Below are 22,667 nucleotides of genomic sequence, written 5' to 3'. Positions count from 1 at the left end.
CACCCCGTAATAGCCGCGCCTTCCGGTCGGTCGGGGTGAAAACATAGGTTACATGCGTTTCTTAGTAAAACGGGGGCCTTGACGCCCGAAGTAGTTCTAAACAACAGGGAAAGACAGCAAACGCAACGAGGGCTTCGCAACACATATTTGCTGCTATAGCAGATACTAAAAAAAGGGTGTTCACCTGTCTACCAACTACAAAATACGGTTTGCACGGCGAAGCCAATTATGAGGAACAAAGACAGGGCCTAAACTTAAAATGCGTCTGAATGTGAAAGTTTACTCAACGTTCATCTATCTGCAAGTGAACAATCTGTTCGTATAGGTTGGAACAATTTGCACTAAACAGTCCAATTAACACATAATACTGTAAGCCTATTCAACAAAACATCATTGTTATCCGTGATCACAAGTTTTCGTAACTGCGCACGAAGCGTTGCTGCCTTCCTCGTTATAAAGTTACAAACTCAGGCGATATATATAAAGGAAAACCGAACCTTTTGTTTATTGAACAGGAGAGGGAGGGTTAAGGCTGAAAGTTGGGCTAGTTGGTGTTGACTTAGATGCATATTACCAGCGAAAAAACAGACAGGGACGAAAAAAGAAGCAGACGGGACACTCTAGCGAGTGTCCCGTCTGCTTCTTTTTTCGTTCCTGTCTGTTTTTTCGCTGGTAATATGCATCTAAGAGAGGGAGGGCTCTTACAGTGCTTAGTATTGAAGGAAAAACAGTAGTTTAAGCTTTCAAATGAAATAAAACAACTTCGATATGATCTTGTTAGATTTGATTTGAGGCCAGCGCAAGCTCAACAATACTGAGCCCTAACCTACGGAAAACTTCAGCGTCTTTTTTTTTCTAGAAGACGACGAATGATTCAAATCTCGTGATGGAAGTTCCGCACAAAGTTCAGAAACTGGTATAATCTGGCCCTACAACAATTATGCTACTATTTGCGGTTTACCGTGGGCTATGAGGCGTGCCGTAGGGGGGAGGGGGGCTACGGAATCATTTAAAAACCCCAGGGATTCTTAAGCATTCAGAAATTTCCTGTCCAGGGACACTTTTTGTGTCAAATTTTTTCTCATTCTTTTTCTTAAACTATTTCAAGTTATACGCAAGTTAATCCCCACAGTCTTTAAAGCACAATCCTAAAAGCTCGTGCTCCAGTTTTATTTTTTAATGCCGGTCATACAATTTCTTCTTCGAGATTTAACTGCGAATGTCCAATAATAAAAGCTTCCGAGACTACACACTGAGCTCGGTGAACATCGGTTTCGGTTCAGTGGGTGAGGTGTGCTGAGGGGAATTGGGTCGATGGACATCTGGAGGGGGTTACAACCCCCAAAACACCCCCGTGGGTGTACCACTGCATACATACATATACTGTGCGATGAGGGTCTCGTTGAAAATAAGACAGAAATAAGAGTTGGCAGTCAAGAAAACCTCGGAAAGCAAAGGGGAGGATGTGGTAGGTCATTGAAACAGATAAAGAATTTGGAAAGAAAGAAAGTGGAGAAAAATTGCCCACCAGGTGGGATCCGAGCCCACAACCTCCAGAATACCGGTCTGGTGCGATAACCACTACGCTACCGGAGGGGCGATTTTCCCCTCCACTTTCTGGGGTATTTATGTTTAGGTAGTTTTGTTTCTTGAGCTTGGGGTGGTAGCCAGCGCCACTCGGACTACTCGCGGTGAAGGGGACCTTCTTTTTAACCCCCGGGCCGTGACTCGAGTGTCTACGACATGTCGAGAGTGGTCGACCAGCGTTGAACCCTCTTAAGCTTCCTATGGCACCAAGACTGCCTGAACAGAGGCCCTCGCTATGCATGTAGCGAATCAGAATGGGAAATGAGGGGCTCCTTGAAAATAACACAGAAATAAGAGTTGGCAGTCAAGAAAACCTCGGAAAGCAAAGGGGAGGATGTGGCAGGTCATTGACACAGATAAAAAACTTGGAAAGAAAGAAAGTGGAGAAAAAAAGTGGAGAAAATTCTTTATTTGTTTCAATGACCGACCACATTTGTTTCAATGACCTACCACGCTTTTTACGATATGGGCATGAGTGAGGCAAGCTCCAAATATGGGGGAAAAGCGCATGGCATTTGAGCGTCTGCGGGGACGCGGAGGGCGTTCATCCACTGCGATTGCTACGATTCCAAGCCATCCTGGGAGGCTTATCTTGTGCATTTTACAGACGACAACATGGCAGAAGCGCGGTACGACGATTAGAGAGATATCGAAAATGCCCATCCAACAATGCCGTCGGATATCAAGCATGTTGTTTTACAGAACCAAAACCGAAACTTGTTTGAATGCTAACCTTGGACATTGTCCAATCACGGTGCGTCTCCTCCCGTCGTCACAGCCTTTAGTTGGTGCGGCCGCCGCTAACCGCGCAGGGCATTTTAAATGCGGAGCATTTCTTAGGCTCGCGATGTCACTCGTCGATGTTGTCGGCGCCGTCCACACGCTCACTGCGCATGCGCGTCGCGTCGAGGCCCAGGTGCGCGTCTCTCCCCCGTACCCTCATCGCTCTCAACAACAGGTGCGGCGGTGCGGGAGGAGCGCGTGTACCCCGTGCGCTCCGTCGCTCTCAACAACAGCTGCGGCGGTGCGGGGGGAGCGCGTCTGTGCGCGCATGCGTCGTAGCTACCCGTGCGCTGCGTCGCGCTCAACAGGTAAAGGAGCCATGAAGAGAAAATGCAACTTGGTTTTATTCCAAAGATTTCGTGTTTTATAGTGCCCCCAGCACTTGTCCGGATACAAACGATGCTTTATTCACTGAGAAATTAAACAATTTAGGTTAAAATTTTGATTTTCCCGCTAAATCGTTTGTTTTCGGGGTCTGCAATGACATCACAGGAACCGACCGCTCTGCAGCCTAGAATTCCTTCATTCACGCATCCGCCGTACAGGGTAGAGACACGTATACGCTGGCGCCGCCATTTTGGGTCGCTCGCTCGCCGCTGAAGCAAGTCCTTGTGTCAAAACCACGCTAAAATTATCGCCGCAACGCCGTTTACTGAAGAAGTTTGAATCATATTGTATGTTTCGCGTTGCTAGGTCTCGTGGGAAACGAAAATAACAACGCGTTGAGCACGTTGGCCCAATTGCGGCGGCACGGGACCGTTCAAAGGTTGTCTCTACCCTGTACAGCGGTGTTGGTTTGTTCCCGCGTTTCTTTACGTTACCCGAACCTAGACGGCGCCACCATACCGTGGCAAGCGTTTGGTTTGTTTTTGCCTGTATATAAACCTGGCTTGTTTTTGTTCTGGGAGAAAATATTCGTTCCCTGAAACAGTGCTCGCTCGACAAATGTGGTCACGTAAGACACCGTTGCTTTCCCCAATCGGCCAGTGTCGTCTGAGACAACCCCAAGCCCCGTAGTGCTGTGCAGCTAAACCAAGCATGCTGTGCGCAGTACGAACAGCAGTACGCATCAGTACTTCTATGTTTACATGTGCTTTCGTAACTTCCACTGTTTGTCCCATCATTCTTATTGCTTTGTAAAGAATGTGCCCTAAATTTAAGCGCAAATCGCTCGTTCGGCTAGTTTGTAAGCTCTACCTAATTTCCGTCTGCTTCTGCCGGCCTCCGCCAATCGCAGAGCTGGCTCGAATGACATCATAGGTTCTGTTGCGGGAAATGAGCTGGTGGGTCGCATGACCATTCCCTTTTTTCCTAATTATGTAGCTTATTTGAGCGAAGTTTACGTTAAAAGTGGTGTCAGAATGATTCTAACGAGGCAATCTTTTGAATGAACCAAACTTTTGTTTTCTCTTCATGGCTCCTTTAACGGCGGCAGGGCGTGTACACGTGATAACGGCGTGGTGGGTGCGTGGAAAGTTCACGCGCTTGTGTACGGAAGTGTGCGCATGCGCGTCTCTCCCCCGTACTCCTCTCCCTCGAACGCGGGCGGTGTGTATATAAGCGGCGGAACGCGCGTTCGAAATTCAGTCAAGAGCGTCTTTGCTTGGCTTTCGCTTGACTTGACGCTTTGCTTGACGGCACCAAGCAATAAAGACAGACTTTAACGTTACACTCCCTGCCTTCGCTTCTCCTTCATTCATTAAATAAGAATAATAAAGACGATATAACAATTAAGCATTCCCAAACCATACCCAATTACGCAACATTCACGCGATACCCCCACCACTCTGCGACGCATTTACTCTAGTTCCCCCCGTGAGAAGATGCGGGCGGGTTTTTTTTCTTCTTTCACGCTTTGTAAAATAATTACCGACTTATCAACCGGCTAAACGATGAAAAGTGTGTTAATTTGAGCCAGTCTACGCAGTGCAAGCAAAAATGGGAGCTTGACAAATTCACTTCAGTGGCCCTTTAAAACCTTGGGCTTGCAAGAGGACGAGTAGGTGCACAGCCGTCAGGATGTGACTACATGCTCCACTGCAACCCGCTGGGCAATCGCACGCTGCCTCACAAAGCCCCACTGTCCGTCTCAAACGTGAGGCACAAAACATAGGGCCGGCCCCTTTTCTTCTGGGAGCGAAAGCAGCTGCTGAGCACATGAATGAGGCCCAACCTGCAGGAACAGAGAGAGTAACAGTAAATAGCACTCAGGGAAGAACAGGACTAGCCCGCTACAGTTTATGGTAAAGTGTCAGAGCAGAAAAGCAGTGGCCGTAAGGAACAGACTCAAAATGACCAGATTTTGTGTCTTACTTAACACTGTTGCAAGGGCAATATTCTACACCTCAAACAGCAATGATGTCAAAATTGGCTTTCAAGTTCGAGCGTGTAAGCATCGAAGCATGCTTTGTTAATGTATTTTCAAGAGAAGGAAGTTTAACATTTATAAACTTCAATAAACCTCACCGTGGGTAATGATACCAGTTCCCGCATAATTGAGTTCGTCATAACTTAAGCAAGCAATATTATGATTACCTGGAACTCACTTCCAAAACTTCTCGAGATAAACAGGCAAACATCCGGGCTATACCAATGACCAATCGAATTTTAAAAATCTTAGTTCAGTAAGTTCGAGCTAACGAGGTTTTACTGTATTATCTGTTCGGGCACACTGAAAACATGCACTTTAAAAACAAACACAACCACCCCACTGCCAAAAAATGAGAAGCCAGACACACAAACAGATTTTTGCGGCGGAACATGCGCAATAAATAATGAAAACACACACAAAAAAAACAATGCCTAATGTGCACTTTTTTAGTTTACTTCGCCGCAAAGCGCGATTGCTTTGCGGCAAACGCATGGGCGGACGACCGTCACGGAAAACGGCCGCAACCTTTCCGTAAACATCTTCTCCAAAAATCATGCAGTAAATTCGATTTACAGCATTTGAAAATAACTAATCCACCCACTAGGGGCACGGTCTGAGGATTGTTGCTTTCCTCTTTAAGGGTTACTGCAACAGGGTTCCCGCTACGCATTTGCATGGTAAACAACGGTGAACAAAGTGCTATACAAATACTCATACCGGTTCACTCGCGTCAAGGAAAAAACAAACAAGGATTTACTTACTGCGAATCGCAGGTGTTGGTCCGCACCGATAAAGGCGAGCATAGGTCTCGGTGGCTAGGCGGTATGCCCTGTTCCGCTGCCGCTCGGAGGGGTATTTGGCGCGGCACCACGAGTGGTATGAGTCCTAAGATACAGTAGGAAGCGCAGACAAGTCCTTCGTCCACAATCCGTGGTCGGGACTCGGAAAACGTCGCCTAGTTTGGGCCATACCGCGTTACCGTCACCTGCTCTTCCACAGTACGAGTAATACGAGACTTCCCGATCGTCGCCCGTACCAATATGGCCGAAGGTATTATTTACATCAGTATTGCTAGATAACCAAGCAATTTCGCATAAGGTCTATAGGATAGCGAGAACAACTTAGTTCCTGAAAAAATGCATCTGCAGTTCTTGTGTTTATGGACAGCAGTGGAAAGTCCTCTGATAGAGACGGCGGGCTTGTCGCAAAAATCAAATATTTTAGCGATAATTTTGGAATTTTGCATTTTGATGTTAGCACATACAAGTCAGCATATGGATTTGCAAAAACTTTTTTAGTCGTAAGCTATAGTCGGAAAAGTGCTGTATTTATTATGTTGAATGAGTAATAGGATTTTGTTATTATCAATGAACGTTAGTATTAAACAAGCACCAGTTAAAAAGTGGACGGTCTCGATTAGTAACGACAGCATTTAGGGTCCATTCTTAGAGCCTACGTCCCGTTCTTCAGTGTAGTAAAGTTCGTAAGGAGTTAGTAAATACAGACGTTCCTACCGTTTTACTAGCAATTTTGTTAAGAGTGCTCCATTGAAATTGAGCTCAACATATACGCGTTCATTCTTGTCCGCCGAACCTCGAAGAGGCCTACATCAGAAATATTGTAATGCAAGTTTTATACGTCCAGGAGGAGGCGAAGACTCCACCGCACCGCCACAGTCACGGCCGAACAAGCAACTTCCATATTTCTTTTGACTGCGCACTCTGAAGATTGATGAAAAGAGCTGTGACCTAAAGGCCGCTTTGAGCAGATCCTGTAACCGCGAAATACAACCCAGCTCTCACTGCCAGATTGAACAGCAAAAACAAACAAATTTTCAAATTTTGATTTCGTCTGGTGTGTGTGATTCGTTTTGCAGAAAATGTAGCACAATCTAAAATAGGAGGACGAGGCACGCACTATTTATTGACAAGAAGAAGGTTCGTGTCATTTTTTACTGGCACCGTGTGTCACACGCCATGAGAAACGTTTCGCAGGGGTACGGAGTAAATGTTTTTTGCACACCAAGCAATTTGTCAAAGATATCCCAAAGAAGTCCGAGACAAATGCTACGTAGTGCACTAACAAGCCGATGACTGCGTAAATACTGTTCTTCATGGATTCCACATGATTTGCTCCAGGCATCGCATAGGCCAGGCAGACCGCTGCTTTGAAGGCCGAGTGCGTTAACAAAATCTGACTTTAAAAAAACAATGGCGGCGGCCACATGTCGTACCATTGCGAAAAGGGCATGTGCTTTCCGATGTTAGAACAAATGATAATTCTGAGTACGATAAGTTAGAATTAGAAAATTATGCAGGCGTACTTTACTAAAAAAGCTGATGAGAAGAGCATCCGCGAACTGTTCATTGCCCTTTAAGAGAGATATTTCATGGAAAGGGAACCAGAACGTAATTCGTGACGTCATGTGCGCCTAATTGATATCAAGTTTCTTTCTTCAAAGTTATAGTTGACTTAGAAGTGGCTCCTTGTCTGTCGTGCTTGTTTCTTTTGTGCCTCATTTTTTGCACCTCTAAGCCCTTTTCACTTATGTCGAACAAACTCTCCCACATCAACCATTTGCACGTTCAGCTTACCTGGCCGGAAACTTCCCGTGCGCTTGGGACAGTGCAAGGAACGCCATGAACGTATCTTCTGACTGGACGACACCCATGTAGTGCTGCCGACGCATCGAAGCTTTCGTGCAGAACCCGAGCGCAGCATGTGTTCTCCTTGCGATCTTGGGGAAGCAGTACTGGCCTTCAGAGCAACCTTCCACACAGGACTCGAGCGCTCTCCGCACCGCCTGTACATGTGAATCATTCGAAGGAGATTTCCGAATGGCGTCTGCGGTCGTAGGAGACATGCACGGTAAGATACGGCCGGCTGTGAGCAGAGCCACGAAGTCCTCGGTGTTACGGATTTCAGAAACATACGCCGGAACACTTCGGGAAGCTGTTATTCCACTCTGCACGTCGTTCAGCAGGAAAAACATGCCAAAGATGAATGCGCCAAGCATCACTCTGTTCGACTCCAACACCGACGCTGATTCGGGTGGTGGACCTCGCCCCAGAAACGCGCTCACCAAGACAGCGGTTGTATCCGAGAGGTGCACGGGGGGTTCCCGGAACAAATGGCCCCTGATCCGGAATACCGCAGTGTACACTACGGCAAAAAACGGCAAGGTGAAGAACAGGCCGAAAAAACCAAGCCATGTATTAGTGAAGGAAGGAGGAACCGGACGCGCAGGCAGCACCACCAAGCATATGCGAATGGGTGGGTAGGTCGCATAGGCGTAGAGGAAACATCCGTAGCCAGAGTGACTCACGTCGTCAGAAAGGCCGCAATTGACACCGTTGGGTCCGAAGATTACATCCACAGTACGGTCTATAATAAGGGAACCTGTGCCCCCCGTGCTGTTGCAGACGAAAATCAGTGTATTGTTTAAAGCCGTGTACGCTTCTCGCATTGCGTAGACGTCGTCGTGAACAACGTAGCCACAATTGTTTCCAGGCCTGTCATGTATAGCATAGCGCACTTTGCGGTGCTTAGGGAACATTCCCTGAGGGAAAGCGTAATGCGATATCACCTCGTCCGATGTTCGTAACACCTTGCGGCTCGTGCAATGCTTGTACTCGTCAGACGGAGCGTTGATCTCTTGCTCAGTGACGGTGACCACCTGACACACGTGCCCCGAAAGCTTTCCGATGACGTCGGCGTGTTCTGCAACCGAAAATATCCATCGAATGCTTGCGTGATAAGTTTCAAAGTGTGCAACTTCTTGAAATATACGACGGGGCATCGTTTCATGTGTGGGTACGATAACCAGGGCTGGCCTGCGAAAGATCGGGGACTGAGTAATGTGCCGAACAAAGGAATCGTAGCAGTGGCTCGGTGCTAAGCAAGTCCACAACGTCACCGCCACGGCGAAATCTTGCACGGCCCTTCCTACTGCGCCGGTGTCTTCGGCGGAGCAAAGCACAGCCACGCGAGTTCCAGGCTCGTTCATCGCTACAACTGCATCGTGGACGAGTCGAGGCATCTGCACCGAGAGCTTTGTTAAAAACAAAAGGCACAAAAGACTTGCGGGACCGAAATGGAACAATTTTAAGGCTCGTGCCATTGTGCACGCGCGTTTCTTGAAAACGCTACGCGCAGTACGTGTTGCAAAAGATCAAACTTGGTGTTCAGCAAATGTGGGTTGTAGTTGTTAAATAAAATCCTTTCTCGGTAGTGTCTTGAATATCGCGTTAGAAACTGTAACAATGAGCGGACCTGTTACTGAATCTAGTATGAAAGATATAAGGCTACGTTTTTTTTATATTTCAATGAGTTGCCTTTTTCACTGCTCCGGCAACATTCTGTTCCTTAAATTAAGGAATTTTTTTTTACCGGTAATGAATTATTTCCCTAATTTTTTCCATGGATGCACACCATAAAACTAAGCAAGAAATTTTAGATTTTAGAAGTATAGCCACAAGAGTTAGCATGTATCCAATCGTTAGCACAATAAAAAACCAACTCCCCGAACCATGTGCACAAAGCTGGAGACTGGATATATTGAACTCGCAAGCTTATACACAATGCGCTTTGACAATGCGGTTTCAACCTACTGAATGACTGTTTTGCTGCGGTGCCGACGTGATCGATTTCTTGACAAGCCAGCGGTGGGACCACAATTGGACAGGATATTCACCTCATCGCGTCACCGCAATTCGCAATATTAACCGAACCTTGCGTTTGCCGCAGTAACGGGTAACAGGTCTCCGTGGGCCAATATTTTCAGCAGTCTGCAAGAGGGACCTCCGAGGGAACTACTCCGTGGGTATGACCCGTGTTTCTCGCCGACAGTTGTGGTTCACACAAAACCTGAGAGCAAACGTTGCGAGGATTGTCAGCTTCAAAATGGTAAAGAGACTGCAAAATGAGAAATACATGCGTGGTTTAACTTGTCACACGAGCTGTTCAACGTTTACGGCTCTGCGTCTCGAGGGAGATAGGGGTGCACGCTACAGTTCCCACGCAGCGGTTGTAACTGTTTTTCCGTTCAGTACTTACAAGCTGGTTAGCGAGGACGGTGCACGCAACCGGATCTCACGCTATTTGAAACAAGTTTCCGACAAAAACCCCATCAGGGGCAGAAAATATCGTGTTCACGGTGCTCTACAAACTCTCCACGGGTTTCTGGTAGCTGTAAAGATCATTAACGAGCGTCTAAGAAAGTTGGATGGTCTGTCGAAGGCGTAAACTCCTCCAGGTGCGTCACCAGCTAACCCGCTGTGCTGCCTTTGAACATCTGTGCTTTGTAGGCAGTGGTGATATCTCGGGTGAACGATTTTGCGTTGTGTTGAGTAGGTAGGAAGCTTTTCAACGCCTTAACATGCTTTTCCAAAATTCTCTGTTTATCTCGTTCACGCGCGCGACTGCTGATCTACAGAATAACAGAGTAGAGGGACATGCAGAAGATAAAATCTGCGTGGAAACAGGCTCGAAAAATGAAGTGGGGCTTCAACAACTGGAATAAACAGTAAGGGCCGGAAAAACATGAATGTTCTCTCTCCACTAAAACGAGGTTGGAAACAGTTGAGCAAACATAAATATCTCCCTATTCCGTTCAAGCGCTACTCCCTAACGCTAATTCCGTTCAAACGCGACTCCCTAAAATGTACTCGCCTGTAATTTTGACTAAAATATTCCAGCAGTCTCTACGCTCCGGTGAAATACCGGACGACTGGAAAGTAGGGAAGGTGGTGCCGATTCACAAATTTGGTGATAAACAACTCATTAGCAAGTATCGCCCCATTTCTCTAACTATAGCATTCCTTGCAAAATTGTCGAGCACATCACATCGTCTCAAATTGAAGCTCATCTTGATTCTAATTCATTTTTTCATGCATCTCAGCACGGTTTCCGCAAACAATATTGTTGTGAAACCCAACTGGCTTCTTTCATTCACTGTGTATATAGTATTTTGGACCGGGGTTTAACCGGTGACTGTATATTTCAATACTTCTCCAAGGCATTTGACAGGGTGTCGCATAATATTTTGTTATTTAAATTAAGTAAACTTGACCTAGATTGAATGTCCTTAACTGGCTGCGCAATTTTTTTTACCAATCGGACGTAATATATTACAGTTAACCCCTCTGATTCACCTATGTCCCCTGTACTATCAGGCGTTCCACAAGGATCCGTTATCGGCCCACTCTTATTCCTAATTCATATCAACGGCCTACTCGCTAAGCTTTACTCTTCGATTAATCTTTACGCCAATGATTGTGTTATATACCGTGAAGTCTCGAACACTAATGACGCTAATTTACTTCATAATGACCTTGATACCGTCACCAGATGGTGCGAAGATTGGCTAATGACCCTCAACATTACGAAATGCAAAGTAACGCACGCATCCCGGAAGAGCTCTCCTAATTTTAATTACTTCATTCAAACACCCTATCACAATCAGTGTATTCATATAAGTATTTGGGCATCTTCATATCAAGCAACCTTTCTTGGGAACTGCATATTAGCTACATAACTTCTAACGCAAACCGAACACATGGCTACCTAAGGAGAACCTTTCGCAATATACCTTCATCTCTAAAACTACTCCTTTACAAAACCCTAATAAGCAAAAATTAGAGTGCGCTGCCGCTATCTGGGACTTCGGTATTAATTTATTTACAACCACTGTTAAACCGATACAAAACCGTTCGGCCCGTTTCACTTGAAGAAATTATCAGCGTACTGCAAGCGTTTCAAATATAAAATTACTATTACCCGATCTTTCGCTACGCCGCCAAATGAGACGCTTTTGTTTGCTTCAAAATATACTATCATCCCACTTTACGCGATACATTTCTGCCTAGCCCTTCGTACATTTCCCGACACCTTGATCATCGAACAAGATCAAACAATTGGCATGCGACACCAAAACCTTTCATCACACATTTTTTCCTCGCACGATAAGAGATTGGAACCACCTTCCAGAACAACATGTGTCCATACCTGATAAGAAATTGTTTAAATCAGCATTATCCGCCCACCCCTTTCTGTAAACAGCTTCACCCATATTTTATACCTTTTTGTACATTGAGCATGTCATTTTGACTGTTTATTGTTTTGTTGGCTGATTTTGAGGGCGAAGCACCTTAACGCCGAGGCTTGTCCATCCGACGTCCGTGCTCACGCCACAGCACCGTGTAAATCGAAAAATCTGTGAAGTTCACAAGAACAAAATAAAAGGTTCACAAAAGGTTAGAGAGAGTGTGTGTGTGTGTATGTGTGTGTGTGAGAGATGCACAGCACCATGTAAATCGTAACATCTGTGAAAAATGTTCACAAAAGGTTAGCAATAACAAAATGAAAGGTTCACAAAATATTAGAGAGCGAGAGAGAGATAGGGAGAGAGACGCACAGCACTGTGTGAATCGAAACATCTGTGAACAAAAGGTGCACAAAAGGTTAACAAGAACAAAATAAAAGGTTCACAAAAGGTTAGAGAGCGAGATAGAGAGAGAGAGAAACGCACAGCACCGTGTAAACCGAAACATCTGTGAGCAAAAGGTTCACAAACGTGTAACAAGAACAAAATGAAAGGTTCACAAAAGGTTAGAGAGCGAGAGAGAAAGACGCACAGCACCGTGTAAATCGAAACATCTGTGAACAAAAGGTTCACAAAAGGTTAACAAGAACAAAATGAAAGGTTCACAAAAGGTTAGAGAGTGAGAGAGAGAGAGAGAGACACACAGCACCGTGTAAATCGAAATATCTGTGAACAAAAGGTTCACAAAAGGTTAACAAGAACAAAATGAAAAGTTCACGAAAGGTTAGAGAGCGAGAGAGAGAGAGAGAGACGCACAGCACCGTGTAAATCGAAACATCTGTGAACAAAAGGTTCACAAAAGGTCAACAAGCACAAAATGAAAAGTTCACAAAAGGTTAGAGAGCGAGAGAGAGGGAGAGAGACGCACAGCACCGTGTAAATCGAAACATCTGTGAACAAAAGGTTCACAAAAGGTTAACAAGAACAAAATGAAAGGTTCACAAAAGGTTAGAGAGCGAGAGAGAGAAAGAGCGAGAGAGACGCACAGCACCGTGTAAATCGAAACATCTGTGAACAAAAGGCTCACAAAAGGTTCGAGGGCGAGAGAAAGAGAGAGAGACGCACAGCACCGTGTAAGTCGAAACATCTGTGAACAAAAGGTTCACAAAAGGTTAACAAGAACAAAATGAAAAGTTCACAAAACGTTAGAGAGCGAGAGAGAGAGAGAGACAGACGCACAGCTCCGTGTAAATCGAAACATCTGTGAACAAAAGGCTCACAAAAGGTTAACAAGAATGAAATGAAAGGGTCACAAAAGGTTAGAGAGCGAAAGAGAGAGATGCACAGCACCATGTAAACCGAAACATCTGTGAACAAAAGGTTCACAAAAGGTTAACAAGAACAAAATGAAGAGTTCACAATAGGTTAGAGAGCGAGAGAGAGCGAGAGACTCACAGCACTGTGTAAATGGAAACATCTGTGAACAGAAGGTTCACAAAAGGTTCACATCAAGGCTTGGAGAAGACCAAGATGGTGGCCCGGTCCCACGTTTGGTGGCCTGGCCTGGACCATGACATTGCTCGCATGGTGCAGAGCTGCCAAGTCTGCCAGGAGAACCAGCGAGCATCGCGTCGTGTGAAGATCACCCCCTGGCCGTTCCCAGAGAGGCCCTGGTCCCGCCTGCACGTGGACTTCGGGGGCCCCTTCAAGGGCCACTACTTCCTGGTGGTGGTGGACGCCTTCTCCAAGTGGGTGGAGGTACTGCCAGTCACCACTCCTTCGGCAGGAGCAACCATTGCGGCGCTGCGACAAGTCTTCGCAGCCCTTGGGTTACAGATGTCATCGTATCCGACAACGGTCCCGCTTTCGCCAGCAATGAGTACTTGTAGTTTAGAAGGACTTGTTGGGAGAGTTGGTGCATTTTCTCAGAAGGGTGAAACTGCGCTAAGGAAGACGCTACCCAGAGAGAGGTACACAAAGACAGGTAAACTGCGCCTGTCTTTGTGTACCTCTCTCTGTGTAGCGTCTTCCTTAGCGCAGTTTTCCCCTTCTGAGAAAATGAGTACCTGGCCTGGCTGACGAAGAATGGAATCCGTCGGATGATGGTTCTGCCGTACCACCCTGCGTCTAATGGTGCTGCCGAGAGGGTGGTGCAAACGGTGAAAGACAGCTCAAGAAGAGCAAGGCTGGGCATTTCCGGACGCAGGTTCCCCGAGTCCTGTTTCAGTACCGGACCACACCCCACGACGTCACGGGCCGTGCCCCCTGCGAGCTCCTGTTGGGCTGGGTGGTGAAGACACCGTTGGACGTGTTGCACCTAGACCTGCGGTCCAGAGCGCTCCTGAAGCAGCTTAAGCAGAAGCTGGCGGCTGACCGAGGTTGCCATCCTTGGCCTTTGCCGGAGTCTGGCGCTCCGGTCTTCGCCAGGATCTTTCGGCCTGGTCCAGACTGGTCCGCCGGGCATGTGGTCTCTCCTGCTAGTGCGTCATCACTGCTTGTTCGCATGTCGGACGGGACCCCGTGGCACCGGCACGCGGACCATGTGAGGCCTCGCCTGGCAACCTCAGCCGCCCCTTCAGGAAGCCAGCACGCAGTGCAGCCAACTACACCGGCCGCTGCCAGCACAGCACCAGGGGCTGGTGCTACTCGCGCCACTGTGGCGCCACGCGCAAGCCCGGTGCCACCTGCAAGGCCGACGGCTGGTGCAAGAGTGACACAGGCGGCACCCAATACTGCCACACCTGCTTCGACACATGTGCTCAGGCGGAGTGAGAGACTGCGGAGACCGCCAGATCGCTACTCGCTGGGGTGACAGGTGGAGTTTTTGTGTTTGTGTTGGACAAACAAACTTGGGGGCGAGGAGTGTGACAAGTGTGTGGCGCCCCCGACCCTAATATTCGTTGGCCGCTGTTCGGTGGCCCCACCAGGCTCGGTGGGAAACATTGTGCACGGCTGACCAATAAACACTGACGAGCACGGCCGCTTTCGGTCAGTCACCGTCACCACCAGCACGCTGCGTGTCGTCACTCGGCTGGAGTAGCTGGAGGGTGCCCCGACCCTCCCACGTTCACAAATGCGGGACTAAATCGTGACAACAGCCTTCCGGCTTTCCAGGAAATTACCTGCCACTACCGCTTCTCTCGCCAGCGCTACCCTCCACCCCATTGGTCACTCTCTATCACCGAAGAATGGTACTAACTACAAATAAATAAAAAGTAATGAGAAAACAAGAAAACACGTGCTGTGGTACAGAAACGACAAATTCTTTGGTTCTTCAAGCAGCAAAAACTTAAGTACATAACAAAGTTACAGGATATATGGCGCCTTCTCCAAACCAAGCCCTTCCCCTGTCGCGCCAGACTACACGCAATTTATCCACCCGTATTTCCTTCTACCCAAAGTAAGGTGGCTATAATTCTAGCCACCTTACCCAAGTCCCGACTGTGGAGCCCGTGAAACAGATATATCATTTGGCTCAAAACTCATTCCCTCTCATATCTTGTATGGAGCACTGGGAGGCGGCGTTGGGCAGCTGGGATCCGCGGGTCCAGCAAGGACTCGCTGAACGAGCAGCCCTAAGGTCCCTAAAATTACTAAGGTAGCGCCATCTTTAGATCTCGCCGCCTTTCGCCCTCGCCCGCGCTCCCTTTCCTCCTTCGTTGTTTGCCATTTTCTTTTTCACCGGCGAACGCCACGCGCCATTGGCCAACAGAAAAGTCACGTGGTTTGTTCTTGTCGGGAGGGCAAAAGACTTCTTTACAGTGTACTATAGTAACTTCGTTATTCCGTCCGGGAAACGGGACGCAGAAAGGAGTAAAGTTTGGTTGCATAGATTTGAACGGGAATACTTCAGGCCGACGCTACCATCACTCTTTTGCGAGGTAAGTTTCTGGATGCTTGTTCTTGCTCTGTTGAGTTCTGCGTGAGCTTGAGCGGTCACTTACGAAGAAATGCGTATTCCCTCCGCGACCGTCGTCCACCCTTTGTTCTGAGTAGGCGCGCAGCGCCGAGTTCGTCCCGGCGTAAGCTTTGCTTTGGATAAGAGGCCGTGTATTTGTCATGTGCGCGCTTAAAGGGACCCAGAAAAGCCTTTTGTAAAAGTTGCAAAAGGCCTTTATTGTCGCGTAGTACCAATATAGCGATCCAATGCCGTTGGAATTATTGATCTACATTCAGTATTAGCTGCGCCAGAAGCAATTAAGTGCACCTCTCCCCCCTTGCTGATCGATTCCTCCTCCCTCTCTGCTTCTTTCAAAGCAGCTGGAAACACTGGGAATAGCCATGTGACATCGCGACGCTCGACTTCCGTTCTCCGCTAGCTACATTCCTGCGCCTTGGCACGCATCAATCGCTTCAGACCCGCCTTTGCCTCGGGATCGCGCAGGAAGGAGGAAGAGCAACCGGAAGCCAATGGCAGTGACGTTGCCGGCGACCGACGATCGGCCGAATCAGGGGGGCGCCTCGCCGTTGCGTCAGTGCGATCGGCGTTGCGTCGGTCGCGGTCGGCGTTGCGTCAGCCGCGGTCGGCTCGCTGCGGCGGCGCGCTCATCGGCTGAGAAAGGCGATCTTCAAAAATTGTTTACAAATTATCCGTACAACGTATGGGGGTCACACTTGGCTCAAAAATCCCCCGTTATGTATTCTACCAGATGAATGCATTTGATTGCCACCTTCACAAAGCTTTTCTGGGTACCTTTAACTTCCAGCATCATTATCAGCGGCGTAGCATGTTCAGTCGGTTGTCGTAAGGTTTTCGTGACGCGAGAATTGTTCACCTGAATTCGCGCTTGATTTGGCCGACGGCAGCTAGCGTCTGACCATGTAGCGTGTGCGTTCAGAGTGCTGCGTGTACGCTCTTTTTGGCGTGAAGTCATGTTTTGTGTGTTAGCGACCCGGGTGGTATTATAATTCCGTTGTTATGACATTGGAGTGATTTGCTGCGTAATATGGGCTTGGTCGGTGCGGCGCAAATTGAGCCTGTTGCGAGAAAAAAAAATTGCGGCTAGGTTAAACAATTCAATGCCAGCTAATATAGTGATCGCGCCGTTGACGTGCGTTTGATTCGCAATTTCTGTCATCGCTTTGTTAAATTCGCGCACGTTTGAATGGGCTCTTCAAATGCATATTCGCACCGTAACGGCTGTACGCCCTTTCTACCGTGTATGCACAGAGGAACGTTAATTACATCTTACGTTTGCATTACACGTGATGCCGAACATTTGCATGCTGTGTGCGCCAACGGCGCAGCGTATCCAGTCATTGCGATTTGAACCAAAACACACTGGGCGACTATATTATTTTCAGCAGACCTATTTTTGTCCAGCAAAGCGCCTGCTAAACGGGTTTAGTGTAAGCGAATTGAGCGGACGCGGCACTGAGCAGATGCGCGAACACGAATTTGACCATGCTACGGTAGAACGGTCACTAACTCTCTTCTGCAATGCATTATTGCCTCTATTTGCGGAGTGTTTGTGGCGCATCTCAAATGCGGTGGTGACATTTTTTTCCATTTTCAATAGGATAATTTCACGGATCAATTGAGCAACGGATATTGGAGAAGCTTGGCGTTAAAAAACTAAACCCAAATGCCACTCCCAGCATTTTTTCTCAGAGGAAGCCACGTCAGCAGCACAAGCCACCTGCACGACGTCATTACGGACGTTTGTTCCAATAAAATATATATTTGGTGGCACCAATTCATTTTTGTGGTTTATTGTTTTCTCTTCATAATTATCGTGACATTGGTTCTTTTTCGAATTTCTTTCGGGTGTATTCCTGTGTTATTGCCATGTACAAATATGCCAGAATATATCCCAGCACAGAACAATTCTGTCCAGGCGCCTCCATTAATAACGGCTGTAAACGACCGCGCCCGGTGAAAAAACGTATTGCATGATTAACTATTGCATGCAGTAACTAGTTACATAATTTGTACCTATTTAGGGACTCGATCTCTGCTTCGTATGAGAAATAAGAGGCCACAAATCCGTAATTTCAGTTTACCCGATCGATTGATCGCAGTCTTCTTTGGCGCGTATTCCCAGAATTACAAGCCTGCGTTTTTCACTCGGTTCGCACATGAACGTACGGCCGCGAGTGCAGTTTAGTGTATCCGGCTGCGAAGTCGGGGAAGCAGGGACTTTTCACGTCGCTGTACGTGCACACACGCACAACGGCGTATATGTTTTTAATCTATTCACAGCAGCCTATAACGACATGAAGGTGAAGGAGACATTTCTACAAAAACGGCAAAGCACTCTAAACTGCGCGGAATTAAGGTAGGATGTAGGTCGTTAGTAAAAGCGGGCGCAGAGTGAACACCGCTGAGGATTCACAACCATCGCAAGAAAGGCGAGTGCAAGGACGCCAGCGCAGCGCTCGAACGACGGCATTTAACCGTGCGCAAGACCTCTGTGCAGTGATTGCACGACCACAGTCACGCGAATGCAAGAACGGAACTACCGTAACACAGCAGTTTGAAATGTCCACGCTCGATCCTTTCGAATTCACGAGCTATCCTGAGATGTTACAGAATGCCGCACACGTAAACAAAAACCGCGCTGTGCGTGTGCGCCATCCGCCATCCTCTTGTAGACAAAAATATAAAACAAAACACCCTCACTCAGTTCGTGTTGGTAAAACGGGGCTCTAGAAATCCTATAAATGCTACCCAATAGCGATTGCGGCGCGAAAACAAGAGCAAACTGCACGAAAAACTGCAGCGAGCGGCCCGAAGCGTTGCGAGTAGAGTGAACTAGAATTCTAGTTGCGAGGGCGTCTGCTCTGAAGCAGCCAACGAAAATGGCGGCACCACCGCATTAAAGCATAGAGTAACTCTATGAGTTAAAGGGACCGCGGCGCCGCGGGTGAGGGTAAAGAAAAAGAGGAGGGCAGCGGAGAAGGAGGGAGCAGTTGGCGCTGCCTTAGTAATTTTAGGAATCTTAAGCAGCCCAGGTACAGTGGCTAGAAGAGGGTAGCCCAGGTGCCCAGGTCACCTGCGCCCTCCAAGCGCTGTTCACCACTCGTCGTTGACCCAACGGTTCCAGAATTAAGTTCTTTCTCTCTCTCTCACTCTCGTCTGGAGGCTTTTACGGCGCATCCCAGCGTGTTTATTCGACCCGCGAAGACTTCCACATACAAAAGACAGATAACTTGATATAAATCAAAGCCCGCTTCTTAAGAGAGATATGGTTAAAACGCGAAGCTTGCTACTATGCAACCACAGTGAAAGCTCAAAATCCCAAACTGTTTCGACCATACAGGAATGGCGCAAACGCACAAGCGTCGGCTTCGTAACGCGGGGGACCCAGGGAAGCGTTTCTTTTTTTCGTGAGGCGCTGGTAGTTGGTTCATTACTATCAGGAAAACTGTGCCTGCTTGACCTCTCCGTCTTGTGCCTCGTTGTTTTGCGCTAGTTATCCTTTAAATGTAATTTAAGTGTCCCGCCAAACTCCGCAGACGCGCACATTGGCGGCAATTCAAACCAACGTCCGGCCACCATGAGCCTATCACATGGCAACACACAACGGCCGCAACTACGCTGTAAACAACTCTCCCTCCTCGCTCGGCTGGCACGCACGTTGTGGGAGCCTCGGCCATGCCGTCCAAAAACTGCATCGACGAGTTTCAAAAGTTTGTCCTCGGCCATCGAAACCAGCTCGAGACATCGGGCATACCGCAACACTTCTGGCCTACCCTTCACTGGAAGCTTCAGGAGAGCGTGCGTTGATTTTGTCGGGAGGGTTGTCTGCGCTGCCTCGTGCCTGTTTGCGACGTTGCTGATTCCCCTTCTGCAATGCACTGTGCAGGTGTTCGACGCCGGGGAGACGTTCCAGATCGTTCGGGTGCGTGAGCATTTGCTGTCGCTGACAGCGGCAGGATCGCCCGGAAAGGCCGAGACGAGCGATCAATTTGTTTACAAGGGCTGCCCAGAGTGGCCGTCGCCATCTTGCTTTCTTTTTTTCTTTTTTTTTTTTTTTTTTTGCTTTTACCTTGCGCGCGATTTCTGACTGCGCGTTGGGAGGTGGAGTGTCAACCGAAGTTTAGGTGCAAGTTGAGCATTCTTTTGAGGAAGGGGTGTGCGCAGAGTTTCTTAATCTTGAATGTTTGTCGTGTTTGTAAGTGGATTCGCTCGAACGCTGGCGGGGAACCGTCCTTCAGTCTGGCCATGACGAAAGTAGGCGCGTAGCGCTATTAGGGGTCTGGCCAGGAATATAGGGGTATCGGGCTGCACTTAGCGTTGGCTTGTCGGCAGTAAAGTTTGCGTAGCCGTGAAGTGTCAAGTTTATCCTGTTAAATATTGTGTTTAAGTTGTTGAAGCTTCGTTGAATTTTGTTTTGTTGACCTTGAAATCCCCCCAAAGTTCTTGAATTTTGTGGTGGAATTTCCCTACAAGCGGAATTTCCTTACAATGAACACTTGCTCGGGTGCATAGATGGTTATTGGTAAGAATGCGTCACACTTGTGCCTGAAGTATAAGGTCTGAAATAATAGAGGAAGGATACGGCTTTCCAACAGTGTTAATTTCAAACAACACATTTAGTGTGAATATTTATCGAAACAGAAAATAACCTAAAGAAAAAAAAGTGACGAAAACATCAGTGCTATTTTTTATGGGTAAACGAAAAAAAAAATGAAATGTAAGCTTTGAATTCAAGGCCCTTATAGAATAATAGCGCAAATATGAGCTGTGCAAGTGCAAAAGTTATTTACATAAATACAAGCACTAGTGCCTGTCATGCCACTGTGCGAAGCAGTTTTTGGACATGGTGAGACAAAAGTTGGCTCCGCTGGCTGTGCAGCCGGCGCCAAGTGGTCCCGCCTGAACAAAGTAGGCACCCTGCAGATAACCGCTGATAAGATAAGCTTTAGAACAGGCGGGATATGTTTACATCAATGCACGGCAGCCGTAGAACGACTCCAGGAGGAAGCGAAACTTGCCGGCGGATACCTGATGATGCTCCGGGGCGGTTTCACGCACTTTTGCCGTTTGTAGTGAAGTCTGGCAAATCGAAATCGTCCCACGTGTCTATGCTGCTACCATCATCCAGAGATGCAACTCAGACTCATTGGAATCCGTCAAGATTGGCCATTTCTATGGAGAATTGGCAGGCGGCGTCGACGCCGCAACCGAAACCACGTGCGCCCGACTGTGAAGGACCTTTAAAAATCCCCTCCATGGTGTATAAACAAAACTCGAAAGCGAAACTGATAATATACTTTTTTACCCTTTGGATGGTGTTAGCTGTCCAGAAGCACTCGGGGAGCGCCAAAATTTGAATTTGTATTCATCGACAACATACTCTCATTGGGAATACGGCACAATGTCAGTTGCCAGTTGGTTGACGGGTTGCATGAGAAAACTGTGTGTAGTTTTCTCTTTGCAGCTTGCGATATTTTTAGCTCGTAAGGTCCCAGAAAAAAAAAATCTCAAAAGGAGAATTTTAAGTGAATGAATCTAACGGCATTTCTTTGAACCCTATTCAAGTTTTCGAGGTTAGAGTCAGTGAATGCATTTTGTATGATGCTTGAGTATTCAAATTTAGAAAGAATAAATGAGAGGTGGATAATTAATTTCGTGTTTGGGGTGCCTTATGGAGCGTGTGCCTCGAAAAGCATAGCTTTTGTCAATATTGTTGATAAGGGAACTCCAAAGGGTCACTGTTGTTACCTTAGTACTTGTGGTTAGTGACTTGTATTAATAGACTACCTGAATGAGAGCTTTGCCTGGACTGCTGCTTATTAGGGTTGCCACCATTCTCCCAAAAGAAAACTGGCCCAGGTTTTTGAATTTGTGTTGAAAAACAGACGCCCCGTGTTTATTTATTTTTTTGCCATGCAATGGCGGTTATTGTAGCGTTTTCCTGGTGAGAAATCAGCATAAAATTTACAAAACAAGAAACACAGGTCACTGACCAAGTCAAAAGCATAAAATTTGTGCAGGCAGTGGCCACGAGTTTCTGAGAAGGAAATGTGAACGTGATTTTCAGGAAACACACGGTGTATTTTCTTTGTTCATGTGTCTTTGCGCAGCTTCTTGGCACATATTTGTTGTCCTAGTCGCTGAATTGACGCTTATAAAACGATCATAACCGTCCTGATATCCATGAAACCGGGAAATGACGGCCAGTTTTAGGTGTGACTGGCAACCCTACTGCTTGTGGAGCAGCCTTGCCCAGCTATCCTTGGCGGCACCAATTGTCGCCTCCCCTGTGCGCGCACTCTAATGGGAGGGGACGTGCCCTGGCCGTCCTCCCAGGTGGAGGAGGGCAGTGACGAGGAGGACGCCTCTGGAGGGGAGGAGCCCATGGAGACTGCCGAGGGCGGAGGGGAGAAGGAGGCCGCGGAAGGCGGCTCCCGGAGCTCCTCCGTCAAGGTCGTCGTCAGCCGGGAGAGCGGACTCTGCTGCCAGGACTCGGAACAGTGAGTAGTCTCTGCTGTGCCCCTAAGGGTCTCACCCGTGAACGGCCTCGCATCGGCCGCTTTCCGGACAAGCCCCGTTTAAAACACGCATTGAAGGCAGGCCACTTGGCACACAACTGAGCTACAAAACAGCTCGGGAAACAGGACTACAGGCAGGGCGCTGACTAACAACAGTGTACACACCCTGAAACAGCATTGCTCTCAGGGGGACAGAAATTCACTTTCTTGGTGATGCTGTATACAGGGTTCGCACAGGTCCTTGAAAACCCTTTTTGAAGTGTCAATTTCAAGGCCTGGAAAGTCCTGGAAATTTTTAAATGGTCCTTGAAAACCATTGATTTTTCCGGAGAGAATCAATGGCCCTGTCTTTTCACAAGAATTTGAAGTGTTTGTCATGGATTTTAGGTGTTAACAATTGTAAAGAATCATTGTAACAATCAAGTTTCAGCGTATTGCGTGAAA

The 22,667-nt window shown here is 47.5% G+C and overlaps 2 protein-coding genes across 2 annotated transcripts in view; both read left to right on the top strand.

Moving 5' to 3' along the window:
• The first annotated feature begins 13,273 nt into the window (after window positions 1–13,273).
• LOC144141993 (uncharacterized) lies at window positions 13,274–14,900 on the top strand. The gene is made up of 2 exons (XM_077673421.1): window positions 13,274–13,541; window positions 13,990–14,900. The coding sequence occupies exons 1-2, from the start codon at window positions 13,314–13,316 to the stop codon at window positions 14,593–14,595; spliced, it is 834 nt and encodes a 277-aa protein (XP_077529547.1). The 5' UTR covers window positions 13,274–13,313; the 3' UTR covers window positions 14,596–14,900.
• A 4,391-nt stretch (window positions 14,901–19,291) lies between these two features.
• Window positions 19,292–22,667, top strand: part of Ttll12 (Tubulin tyrosine ligase-like 12) — a 118,332-nt gene continuing 114,956 nt past the window's right edge. The window contains exons 1-3 of the mRNA XM_077672775.1: window positions 19,292–19,503; window positions 19,592–19,627; window positions 22,042–22,205. Coding sequence (XP_077528901.1) covers window positions 19,381–19,503; window positions 19,592–19,627; window positions 22,042–22,205 — 323 coding nt within the window. The 5' untranslated portion in view covers window positions 19,292–19,380. The remainder of the gene's footprint in view (window positions 19,504–19,591; window positions 19,628–22,041; window positions 22,206–22,667) is intronic.

Source organism: Haemaphysalis longicornis, unplaced genomic scaffold, assembly GCF_048455015.1.
Source record: "Haemaphysalis longicornis isolate Haplotype H1 unplaced genomic scaffold, Haemaphysalis longicornis Haplotype H1 scaffold_6, whole genome shotgun sequence".
NCBI lineage: Eukaryota > Metazoa > Arthropoda > Arachnida > Ixodida > Ixodidae > Haemaphysalis > Haemaphysalis longicornis.
The sequence above is the reverse complement of the archived record's forward strand: the minus strand, read 5'-3'. Positions and strand labels throughout refer to the sequence as shown.

Excerpts from the sequence above, each read along its gene's own strand:
- LOC144141993 (XM_077673421.1), top strand. The coding sequence starts at position 13,314 with ATGGTGGCCCGGTCCCACGTTTGGTGGCCTGGCCTGGACCATGACATT. Across the intron at positions 13,542-13,989 it reads CCTTCTCCAAGTGGGTGGAG|GTTCCCCGAGTCCTGTTTCA; the intron begins GTACTGCCAGTC and ends TTCCGGACGCAG.